We start from the raw sequence: 12,960 nt of genomic DNA on the forward strand, positions 1-12,960 counted from the left end.
CCTCAATTCTGTGCAAATGTCACTTAGATGATACATTTAAGATGCCTCTCTGACCATGCAACTTCCCTACTTAAAGCCTTTGAAACCCTTCAGTGTTCCTCATTCCCTTTCAGGTAAATCCAAGCTCCTAAGCATGGCCCATGTATCTGTGGCCACACCGCCTGCCAGATTTAGCCCCTGATGCTCCCTGTCCAGTATCACTGACATCCTTACAGCTCCCCCTCCTCCCCTTCCTCACCACCGCTGGGGATGTTTTCTTGTCCATGTGCCTCACGCAGGCTCCCTGCTTCGAGCGCCTGTTGTCTTTCACTGTCTTTCCCTTGTCAGTGCCTACTCATTTATTCAGGCCGGTCAGCTCCTCCTCTAACTGCCTGACCCCCCTGTTCCGAAGCTGGGTTTCTGGGTGCAAATCTCTGCCGTTAGCTTTCCTTCCATTCGTTTCTTCATGCCACCGTCTAATCAACAACATCGTGTGAGGCAGAATTTTACGCTCTGGGATATAGCAGACGATTTTAACAAGTTCCTTCCCTAAAGGAGCTTACATTCCAGTGAAGGGAGATACACGATGATGAGTAAAAATATATGTCATAGGTGATAATGCTATGCTGATAAATAGAGTAAGAGGAATGGAATGGAGAAGAGGCTTCTATTTAAAGGACATAGGGAAGCCTTCAGTGGTGATGGGGCCTTAGAGCAGAGACCTGATGGAAGTGGGAGTGAGCCATGCACCCGTGTGGAGACACCTGCAGATGAACATGCTTAGTGTGTTCCGTGATCGGTGAGGAAGGCAGTGTGCTTAAGGTGGAATGAGTGAGGGAGAGCGGGTGGAAGGTGACATCAGAGAGTTAATGCCAACCAGGTTATGAGGAGGAATGTAGGCCATTAGGAGGACTTTGGCTTTTGGCGTTTACTCTGAGACCAGAAGCCCAGGAGGCCTTTGTGCGGAGAAGGGACAGGATGTGGCTGTGTGCTAAGAAGACCCCTCTGACTCCTGGGGGTAGTGCTGGAAAGGGGCAGAGGCATGGAGACGGTTAGAAGGGATCGCTGTCGTAGTCCAGATAATAGGGGACGGGGGCTTGGACTGATCAGAGAGAGCCAGTGGAGGCAGCAGGAAGTGATTGGGTTTTGGATATGTGTTGAAGGTAGAGCCAACAGGATTTATAACGGATTCCATACGGAGTAGGAAGAAAAGACGGGAATCGAGGTTGACTTTTGAGTTTTGTTCTGAACAGCTAGAAAGACAAAATTGCTATAAAATGGGAAGGTGGCAGGAGAGTTTTAGATACAAGTTGAAACAACCTATCAGGCCTCCGATTGGAGATGCTGAGTAGGTAGCTGGAGGTGTGCATCTGGACTCCAGAGGACAGGACTGAGCTCGAGATGTCACCCTGCAAGCTGACAGGATAAGGATAAACTGCATAGTCCGGATTTGTTGGTATTTCTTTTTATTTATTTATTTATTTATTTATTTGTTTAATTTTAACATTTATTCATTTTTGAAAGACAAAGAGAGACAGAGAGCAAATGGGGGAGGGCTAGAGAGAGAAGGAGACACAGAATCTGAAACGGGCTCCAGGCTCTGAACTGTCAGCACAGAGCCCAACACGGGGCTCGAACTCCCTCACGGACCGCGAGATCATGACCTGAGCGGAAGTCGGCCGCTCAACCGACTGAGCCACCCAGGTGCCCCAGGATTTGTTGATATTTCAAAAGTGTGGAATTAGATGGGACAGAAGACAGGAGGAGAGATGACTTGAGTCCTGGAATATTCCAAACGGTAGAGGCCAGTGTGACCCAGAGGACCCAGCAAAGGATGCTGGGTGGTGAGGTCACAGGAGAGCCAGAGAGAGCAAGAGCAAGCGAAACAGGTGTTTGCAGCGGGAGGGAGTGATGACCCATGTCCTGTGTTGCACATAGGTCAGATGAGATGAGGACAGCGTATTGAAAGTCTGTTTACGTAACCGTGTGAGCCTTCTTCGTTTGGCTGAGAACTCACCGGAAGCAGGGGCGCGTACCGCTCTGACACGGGTGGTACGCATATGCTGTTGAACAGCTGTTTTCCTCAGGCTGGTTCTCTCACTACCTCTGAGCTCCAGTCTCATCTGTAAAATGGGGAAGGTTTCCATTGAGTCATTGTGAGGCTCCCGTGAGAGCTCCCAGATGAAGCGCTAAGCGTGGTCGCTTCCATGTGTTAAACGCGTGACGGTTACCGTCATGATTTAGCGTACCTGGCGCAGCGCCCCTCCCTGTTGAGAAACGTTTGTCAAACGCACGAGTGAGTTGCCTGTTTGTCTGACTGTTTCGTTCGTGGCGTCTCCCTTTGTGCCGGTGAGGTATTAACGTGGCGCTTTCTGGGTTTCCCTGGGATGTAGCGCCGATCCGCAGAAAGCGGATTCCGGAAGAAGAGAGGGGGAGACGTCCTCGGGGCAGAGCTGATGCGATGGAGCTCCCCAACTATAGCCGGCAGCTGCTGCAGCAGCTCTACACCCTGTGCAAGGAGCAGCAGTTCTGTGACTGCACCATTTCCATTGGCACCATTTACTTCCGGGCCCACAAGCTCGTCCTGGCCGCTGCCAGCCTCCTGTTCAAAACCCTGCTGGACAACACCGACACCATCTCCATCGACGCGTCTGTGGTGAGCCCCGAGGAGTTTGCCCTCTTGCTGGAAATGATGTACACTGGCAAGCTGCCTGTGGGCAAGCACAACTTCTCCAAAATCATCTCTTTAGCCGACAGCCTGCAGATGTTTGACGTGGCCGTTAGTTGTAAGAACCTTCTGACCGACCTCGTGAGCTGCTCCGTTCAGGGCCAGGTGGCGAGGGATGTCTCCGCACCGTCCTCAGAGTCATTCAGGAAGGAGCCCGAGAAGCCCGAGGGGGAAATCCTTTCCCCTGAGGGTGCCGGAGAGCCCCGTTGTTCCCTGGAGGATTCTGCCCCTCCGGGGGGCCCTGTGAAAGCCGAGACCGAGGAGGCGGTCCATACGGCTGCACAGGAGAGGAGCGTGGGTCCTTCCACTGCCCAGGAGATTCCGGGGAATGCAGAGGCCCCGGTGGAGACTCCTCGTCCAGCTGAAGTTTGTTCCCCCTCCCCTGCCGGACAGGCCTTTAGTGCGGCGAAGGAGGCGAGCATGGAACCAGGTAACATTCACGTAATAGTTGTTTTGTGATCCGTCCCTCTGTTGTCAGTTACTATGTTCAGTGACTCTTGTGGATTTTTTGTTTCTTTTTTTTAAAGTTTGTTTGTTTATTTTTGAGAGAGAGAGAGAGAGTGAAGGGGAGGGGCAGAAGGAGACGGAGAGAATCCCAAGTAGGCTCCGGGCTGCCAGTGCATAGTGAACCCGGGGCTCGAATTCAGGAAATGTGAGATCGTGACCTGCGTGAAACCAAGAACCAGACGCTCAACCCACGGAGCCACCCAGGCGCCCCATGAATTCTTTTGTTTCAGTGATGAATTTACTGAAGACCACTGCTAGATAGGCACCCAAAATCCAATCCAGTCCCACACAAAATCCGAAGCAAAACTCCTCCTGGGGCATTCTTCTTTTAAAAGTGTTTGTGTTTTTGAGTGTTGGAAGTCTGAAGATGAACTACAGAGCAGAAAAGCAATACTGAAATAGTGATGTATCAGTTTTGATGTCTACCCATTATTCTAACCAGGATGAGGCTGGCACAAAGGAAGAAGCTGTAGGAGACACTGTTCTTTGTTACCCATAACTGATGTGTCAGGTGTCAGTTATAGATGCAGTATATGCCCTAAAGGTCATCAGCTTAAACTTTTAAAAATCTCTTCAAATAATGAATCACTGATTTTTTTTTTTTTTATTATGTTTTGTTTTGCACTCAGAGTATGAGAGGAAACGCCGTCAGCTGAATTTTCTTCTAGAAAATGAAAGTATCTTCTCTGATGCACTCTTGGTTACCCAGGATGTTTTAAAAAGACTAGAAGAATGTTCAGAAATTAAAGGTGCACAGGAGGAGGTAGGTCCTGTGAGTTTTGTTTGTTTGCTGGTGTAGACAGCCTTCCATATGGGGCAGAACAATGAAAATGCAAAATACCTCAGGTCTCAATTTTTTCGAACTTAAATTTTTTTGACATTTAGTCTCTAAAGAGCCGTCTTGCAACAGTACTAGGCAATGTGCTTTCAAATCCTGAATCCCAGCTTTCAACCCGTTTTGATCCAGGATGCTTAACTGATCATACCATTTCCTCCTGATTAATCAAGGGTAAAATGAAGCAGAGGGTAGTCATGGATAACCCCAAATCAAGATCAAATGATAAAAACCAAAGCAGAACAACAAGAAATACTCAAAACGTGGCACGTCAAGGATTTAATACAAACCTTACATGGTAAACTGTAGTCAGTGTTTAGGAATACAGTGGCACGTCAAGGATTTAATACAAACCTTACATGGTAAACTGTAGTCAGTGTTTAGGAATACAGTAGCCATTTTCAGACACAAAACAGTCATGGTGAACATTTATTGAGTACTTAATATGCTACACTTGGGACACATGTTATCACATTTAATTCTGACAGAAATCACCAGGGTGGATTTTACTCTTTTCTAGCCCTATTCTATGGAAGAGAAAACTGTCTCAAGGAGGTGGTAATATAACGTGGCCAAGGTCACAGAGCTCGTAGGACTGAGCAGTAATTCAGACCAAACCACTTTGACTTTAGAGCTAGCTGTTCCTTTGCACACTGGGTTTTACTGCCAATAGGGTAAAAATGATACACATTTGTCATGTATGTATGTATAAATGTTTAAGAATTGCCCAACAGAAAACTGCCCAATGGCTTATCATGCTCTTTTTCTTAGCTGACCTTTTCTCCCTTTCAGTATCTTGGTAAGACGCATCCCCACCTGTGGGCTTCCCACTACCTGATTCCTCAGATCTTGAACCTACAGGATTGATTCCACGGCCACTTTAGAACTCCTCGTGCTTCTCTCTTCACCCAGCCATGCCTCCCGCGCTGAGAGGGGCTGGCACAGCCAGCGGGCACTGTGCCTGCAGGCTCATCTGAGGGGTGGAGTGGGGTGGGGGAGGTCTCCCATGTTGCTGTTAGTTACCATAATCCAAGCAGTAAATGTCTTCTACTATTTAAGTATTTCCCCGATTCATAGCAAGTTACTTTAAAAAAAAAAAAAAAAAAAAAAATTCAAGGTCAAGTATTTATTTTGACCGTGGTTAATCAGTAGTTGGCTGTAAATTATTTTCTTGAGAGAGAAGCTTTTTATAAGACTGGGTTAACCCTGATGACTCTGGTAGGGAGGTTACAGGTTGGTATCTTGGTACAAATCCTTGGTATTCTTTGTACCGATTATGTTGAAGGACATTATGATTTTATATTTTTGCACTTGGATGTTCTCTTAACTGTTCGGTGTATCATTTTTGTCACTAGTTTGTTACCTTGATAGCTTATAGACCCATCTCTTCATTTGTTCTCTTAGGACTTCCTCTCCACTTAATTTTGGTTATGGAGGAGCAAGAGCATCCCTTAGACCAGCAACACCCAAATTTTTAGTGTTGCCTGTGGACGGACTTGCTTGAACTGTGTGTTAAGCATTTTTTTTCTAACACTGGTACCTAAAATGTGCGGCAAATAACAAATGCTCAAGAAATTTTTGCTGTACATGGTTTCATTCAACATTTTTTCCCCTCCTGATTCTTGTCCTAATCTTTTGATGGCAGTAACATTAATAATACTTTGAAAGAACACTGATTCACTGTTGGGGATCATTATAGGCTTATGTTATTTTTTCTCAGTTTTAGAGATGAGAGTAAGAGCTCTACAAATCACTTGGTGGCTGTATTTAAAACGGAATCTGTTATAGTCCATAATAAACCTTTCAGTTACAGAAAGAAAAAGAAAAACGGCTAAAGAGCATCAGATTAAATTAACATATAGAGTTGGTGAAGTGCTGCTTTGTACTTAGGCCCTGTACTTCTGTCTCACTTTTTTAATGTTTGTTTATTTTTGAGAGATAGAGAGTGTGAGTGGGGGAGGGGCAGAGAGAGAGGGAGACACAGAATCCGAAGCAGGCTCCAGGCTCTGAGCTGTCAGCACAGAGCCCGACACAGGGCTCGAACCCACAAACCAGAGATCATGACCTGAGCCGAAGCTGGACGCTTAACCGACTGAGCCACCCAGGTGCCCCATCTGTCACTTTTTAACTTCCCTTTAGACAGGTTTATTAAGGTATGATTGACATACAGCAAGATGTATGTATTTAAAGTGTGCAGTTTGATAAGTTTTAAAACCTGAAACCATCACCACAAGCAAGATATTGAACATATCCATCACCCTTAAATTTACTTATGCCCTTGGTAATCCCTTCTCCCTTCTCCCCCCGCTCCTCCCTTTCAATTTACCCATTCCTGGGTGATAGTGACCTGCTTTCTCTCTGTAAGTGAATTTGTATTTTCTAGAGTATTATATACAAATGGAGTCATATAGTCAATATATATTTTTTGGTCTGGCTTCTTGCATTCAGTATAATTCTTCTGGGGTCTCTCCATGTCATTGTATGTTTATTCCTTTTTTATGCCCGAGCAGAGTTCCAGTGTGGATGTACAATTATTTTATTCAGCTCTCCCGTTTGCTAGTGTTGTGCTCTCAAACAACTTAATCTCTATAAACGTTAATTTCTTAATTTGTAAAACAGAAATGTTATCACCTACATTACAGGATCGTTGTCAAATTAATAGATTATTGATGTAAAACTCACACTAAAATGTCAGGCACATAGAAAGAGCTCAGTTGGTGGCGACTGCTGTTGTTTGTTTTTACATCAACTCTCTATTTTTAGGCCTAGTTGACTTTGAAACGCGTTTTTTACTTAATGCCTTATAATATCCTCGTTCCATGGTCGTTTTCTCTGACACATGAGATGGATCGCTGTTTCTTTAAGCTTAATTTGCAAGTCATGCTTTCAAATAGGTACCATTACCCGCCTGGAAGTACCTTCCCGAACTGCAGGTGTAGCGTCTTGTACAAAGCCATCGGTCTCTAGGACAATGGGTTCAGTGTATATAAAAATTATCCGGTGTACTTGTTAAAACTTAACACCTCCAAACCTCATTTCCAGAGGGTCTGATTCTTAGGTTGTGGTAGAGTTTGGGGAATCTACGTCTTTAACAGTCTCCCCGTTTTGCTGCTTTGGTATCTGTAGACCACATTTCTCAGAAGCACTGTCAGAGAAGTTCATGGCTCACACAATTCTTCATGTATGATGGCAGATGTCACAGTGTGCTGCTGCCTCTCAGTGATTTGAGGGGCCACCAAGCAACATTGTTCCCAAGTGTTACTCTTTGCTTACCCCGATTCAGCAAATATTTACTGAGCAGCTGGTAAGTGCCAGGCATTGAGCTGGTTGCTAGGAAAAGAAAAGGAAATAAGACTGGATCCCTATCCTTATAGCAAAGAAGTCCTGCCACACATGTAATTATTTTTTTGGAAGTCCCCAAACTATGGGAATCCCCAGAAGGCCTCAGTATTGAAAGCATCTGCAAACTGTTCACTTGAAACATCAGTCTGCATTTCAGCTACAATCGTAAAGGTTGGGAGCTTGTTTGTTATTTTTCTGTTTAAACATTTTTAGCTCCCAAGGAGCTTTGAATGCTTTTTGTTGTTGTTATTTGGTTAATCAGCATAACATTAAGAAGACAGCTTAACATTAAAAATAATCTGTGCTTGGATGTGTAATTTTGAGGCTTGTTAAGGCTCGTGAGCATTCTGTTGAGATGGACCAGCCTGTTCCTTTTCTGAAACACAGATATAGGTGTGCACCTGGCCTGGACTGGGTTTCAGGGAGACACCATCAACTAGTGTCCTGATTATTCTCTTTCCTGAGATATATGATGAAAGGTGGCAAAGCCATTCCCCGAGCGGTGATTGCGGCAACATGAGAGGAGGCCGGGCTGCTTGGGTTGTGTGCAACCAAAGCCAAAACTGATTAAGGAGAAATCTCTTGGGTGCTGGGATGGGAAAGTGGCTTCTGCCTGTCTTTATCTCAGTGTAATATTGCTGCCCATTAGAAAAAGCAGATCCTGACCTTAACAGGCTTTCTGGCTGAGCTGAGCAAAACCTCTGTTTAAAGGCAGGCTCATATTTTTTTTCAGCTGTAATGCAGGAACTTTTAATTGTCTTTTTTCTTTATTCCTGGCCACGTCCCTGCTTTTAATTAGTTGTGTATATAGCAGAGTGAATCTATGACTAGAATAAGGAGATAACTTCTACTATTGATTTCCTTGCTGTTTGATCCACTTTTCTCCTAAAGTTCTAGAAAGACTCCCAAAGCTTAAGATCTAGTAGCATTTTTTTCTCCTTCAACTTTGTTTCAAAGGCAAACAAGTCTCCCATGTGAATGTGATGTTTTCAAACATGTCACTACTTTGGAGGTTTGTCAAGAAGTGCAGGTCTGTGTCTTGTGGACTGTGTTCACTGACATTGTAGGGTGACCCTGTTGAGAAGTTAATAGGATTCATTTTAAAGGCCTATGAGAAATGAAAATAAGTTGTTGTTTTTCCAGAGCTTCTCTCTGCAAATTATTAAGTCTAAGATATGCAGCCATAGGTAGAAGGGCTATTAGTTTTATGGCAAGGGAATTTCATGCAGTTAAACAAGTATTTATTAAGCACCTACTGTGTACCAGTCTATATACAAATCGTCGGTACCAGGAGGAATGCTACAGATGGTCAAGATATGACCCAGGGTTCAAAGTGATGTTGATTCTAGTAAGTCCAGTACAATGCAGTGTAAGTGGATTTGGTTATACTCAAAATCTGGGAGTTGGAACTATGAAAAGGGTTCCAGGTCAATGGAATCAGCTCAGTGTTTCCTCCAGGGAACTCTACTTCCTGGCCATGCAGCCTTGGGCAGGTTACCTCACCTCTTTGACTCATTTAGGTAGTTGTAGAAGTAATGCCCCCTAGGACTGATGTGAGGGGTTAAGGAGACGCATATATGCACAGTGTCTGGGATGGTGTTGAGCTCGTGTGGTCTGTATCATTAGTGCCATCATCTGGCTCGGCATTCAAGGGAGGAGTGAGTAAACAAGAATACAGCATAGCTCAAACAGACCCAAAGGCAGTAGGCAGACAGTTGGGAAAAATAAGTAAATTCAATTAAAACACCTTCGTACAAGGCAAAGATTAAATTTTTAAAAGGAAACTGTCCCATCTTTAAATACTACTGACCTGTAATTCGTTCATAAATCGAAGTACTCTGTGAATACATGTGTGACCATAAATTGATGTGAATTTATTGAAGTACCTTTAACTCTAAGAATCCAAGGAATTCCAAGTGTATGGTTAAAGAGCAAAACTTGGTTTTCGGTTCATCTCTCAGAGTTCTGGTACTCGATCGCCATAAGTGAACCTCAATTCTGCCGCAATATGTGACGCCCTCTGTTCAGGCAGATACGCTATTTCAGAAAAGGGCTCACCGCACGGCGGAGCCCCAGGCAGCTTCGGAGGCTGATGGGGTAACAGTTAAAATGCTGGCTCTGGTGCCAGGTCCCCAGTAGGTTCTGGAAGAAAGAGCAAAGAGCAGGGCTGTCCAGGCAACTGACTGCTCCCTCCTGGCCCTTTCATCAGCCCACCCCTGCTCATCTTCCCAGATGGTCACACCCTAGCGTCACTGCTGAGCAATGAAGTTAACAAATGTTTTAATTTCACTGCTGAGCAGTTCTGCCGAGGAGGAGACAGCAGAGAGGATAATGAGAAGCACATCAGATGCCACCATTGATGAAAGCTTTTCTTCCCCACCGGCTCATGTGATAATGCCCGACAAATTGGATACTGGAGAGAGGTGGATTCGGGATATTCAGAGAGCGTCGGGTGAAAGAACGCCGGCTTCGGATAGAAGAGGACGGCTAAATGCTGTATCGGTTAAGATGCATCGAAGAAAGAGTGGAAGGAAAGTGAAAATGAAGAGGGAGAAACCCGTTAGTTACTAAGGGCATTAGCACTGACTGGGTCTGTGTTAGTTATTTGTTGCCCTGTAACAGATTAACATTTAGCAGTTTAAAAGAGCACACATTTATGACCTCGCCGTTTCTGTTGGTCAGGAATCTAGGCACGCCTAGCCGAGCCCCTGGCTCAAGGTGCCTAGGAGGTCTGTGTCAGGGTGCATCAGCCAAGGCCGCCGACAGCCCCTGCCTGGGCTGGGTTGGAGTGGGGGTGGGGAGTGTCTCGTTCTAAGTACACCCACGTAGGGTGACTGTTGGCAGGGTTCTGAAGACTGACTTCCAAGCCCGCTCACTGAGTGTTGGCCGGAGACATAGTTCCCGCCACGTGGGCCTCTCCGTAGGGCAGCTCACAAAACGGCAGCCTGCCTCGAGAGCCAAGACGGACCACGCCCACATAGACGAGAAGGAAGTCCTAGTAGCTTCGCCTCAGAAGTGCCATCCCGTGACTCCTGCCATATTCTTTTCCTTAGAAGCATAGCATCAGTCTCAGCCTGAGGGCACGAATACCTGGTGACGGGGATATTGCGATCCTTTTAGAGGCTGCCTACCTCCTACTGCCATCAGGGAAAAGGCATTCTCTGAAGAGGTTTTAGGTGGACCAACAAAGGTACAGAAGGCTGAATGAATGTGACCGAAGGGGATTAAGCATTCAACTGAGTTGGTATCTCGTTTGTCTATTGTTTTTAAAATAGAGACAAGATGAGTGACTTCAGGTTCTTGGAAGTTACTTAATTCACTTAATATGGATTCCTAAACTGGGTTTTATCTGAATTTACTTTTGTACCTGACTAAAAATCCTAGGAACCAAGTTTAACTTGGCTTTCTACAGCCATTCTGTGATCAGAAAGCAAGCTCAAGCAAAACCAAGAAACACAAAGCCTAACTCGTTCCTAATTCCTGTTTATTTGGGAGGAGGAGAAAAGGATAAAAATCTCTCTCAACAAAAATTTTAAACCTGTAATTACTACCAGAATTGATGAGAACTATCTAGATGAATTTTGCAAGTGTAGATTTTCATGAGATCCTTTCATGTTGTCTGTGTGTGTAGAAAACCATAACTTTTTGCTTTCTTGTGCAGAAACTCTTCTTTTATAGTATCGACACTAAAAATGATCAAAGGTAGGTTGTAGTTTTGCCAACTGGAAATACAAGGCTATGCACGTGAAATTAACTTTCGGTTCCTTATTTTTAAAAGTAAACCCATTATTGCTAAAATAGAAATATTAACCCTTCTTTCCAGTTGGCCTTCCTCCCGCTAATTTTGTTTTATTTCACCACCAGAGTTGCTGATATTTTAGTACTCCAGGGTTAGAAGAGTCCAGATGGTGGCATTTGGTGCCAAGACCTCTGGAGGATAAGGCATTTCTGGGGGAAATTGTGTGTCTCTAGACTTAAACGGAAAGCTTCGGATTAGAGAGCTAGCTTTCAGGGTGATCTGCCTAGAGGTGATATAAAAAGTATGTGTGTGAGAGCTTTTCCAAAGGGAGAGCATAATGGAAGAAAAAGGACAGAGTTGAGACCAGTTTTTGGTACTGCTGATAGGTAGAGATTTGGAAGGAAAGCCAGTGAGGAAGGCTGAGAAGGAGGGGTCAGAAAGGCTGGTGCTTATCCACACCAAATGCTTCAGGGTTACAAAGTCAGAGGAGCCCGGGGCCCCTGGGTGGCATCCTACTCTTGATTTTGGTTCGGATCACAATCCCAGAGTCATTGGATCAAGCCCCGTGTCGGGCTCTGTGCTGAGCATGGAGCCTGCTTGAGATTAATTTTCTCCCCACACCCCTCTCTCCTCCCCCTTCCTCTCTCCCCGTCTCCCCCACTCAATGTTGTCTCATGCAAGGGACACAGAAATGCCATATACCACAGAAAGGCCAAACAGGCAGGGATCAAACTGGTTAGGGCCTCACTCTCCAAATCCAAAGAGCACGGGGTTCTTGTGGCCGGCTGATCTCTCTTGTTGGTTACTTGTGTTCACAGACTATAATGGGGTGTCTTGAGGGTGAAGAAGGACGTTCAGCATTCCAGAGAATCCTGGATAAAGTAAGAGATGAGAGCCTGGATGTTCAGACTGTTGTGTCTCTGTTGAGGCTATACCAAGATTCCAATCCTGCAGTAAAGGCAGCGTTGTTACACAGAAAGCCAGAAGACATACAAGCAGCACAGCCAGAAGGTAGGAGAAAACCTTGTCCACCCAAGTGGCTTGAGTTTTATTCTGGGAAGATGCTGTCAAGTTTGCTCCAGTGGCTTAGTTGCCATGAAGTGATTTTCCACATCAATTCTGCCTGTAATTCCAGAAGCTGCCTGTTAAATGTATACAGCCTAAACTTGAGCCTCCATTTCTATCCCCTAGTTAACTAGTCCGACACCTTGAAGTTGGAGCAGACGGTCCGTGTTCTCCTGCCCTTCAAAAAGCCACACATCCCAGTCAGTGTTCTGACTGCCCAGGTCACGTGAACTGGTTTGCCAGCAGCACTTGCCGCTGAAGTTTCTCTCGCTTGGGTTAGGTACAAAGCAGTGGCCTTGCCAACCAGAAGTTAACCTCTGGCTGGCTCTGCAGCTTTGTGTTTCGACAGATAAATGAAACATTTTTCCTTTCATAGAGTTTAAACAGAATAATAAAGTATTTTCCTCTCCAAAAAGAGATTCTGCATTCGGGTGCTCAAAATAGGCTGAGAATCACTTTCCTATTCCGTTAGATCTCTCTTGACAAACCATGCTGTCATTTTCTTCAAATTGACTAGCTTCTCTGGTGTGTGTCTCTAACTCTTTCTCCCCCAGGGAGCACAGAGGAGGGAAAGACCTTGTCTGCTCTGTTACTGGAACACAAAGAGGACCTGATCCTGTGTGTCACACAGCTGAGACCCATCCTGGAGTTCCTGGAAACAGCCAAGGAGGAATTCCTAACTGGCGCTGAGAGAAGGGTAACCGTGTCAAGCATTTCTTCCTCCCTCCTGAATCTGCGTAGCACAGTTTTTAACCTCTCTGTGGC

At 45.2% G+C, this 12,960-nt stretch overlaps 1 protein-coding gene across 3 annotated transcripts in view; it reads left to right on the forward strand.

The window, feature by feature from the left end:
* Positions 1-12,960, forward strand: part of ZBTB40 (zinc finger and BTB domain containing 40) — an 81,015-nt gene that overhangs the window by 40,092 nt on the left and 27,963 nt on the right. For all 3 annotated transcript variants that reach the window (XM_030324629.2, XM_030324630.2, XM_030324631.1), the window contains exons 2-5: positions 2,373-3,137; positions 3,844-3,977; positions 11,949-12,141; positions 12,750-12,892. In XM_030324629.2, the coding sequence (XP_030180489.1) occupies positions 2,441-3,137; positions 3,844-3,977; positions 11,949-12,141; positions 12,750-12,892 (1,167 nt within the window). In that variant the 5' untranslated portion in view covers positions 2,373-2,440. The remainder of the gene's footprint in view (positions 1-2,372; positions 3,138-3,843; positions 3,978-11,948; positions 12,142-12,749; positions 12,893-12,960) is intronic.

This window comes from Lynx canadensis, chromosome C1, assembly GCF_007474595.2.
Source record: "Lynx canadensis isolate LIC74 chromosome C1, mLynCan4.pri.v2, whole genome shotgun sequence".
NCBI classification, from domain to species: domain Eukaryota; kingdom Metazoa; phylum Chordata; class Mammalia; order Carnivora; family Felidae; genus Lynx; species Lynx canadensis.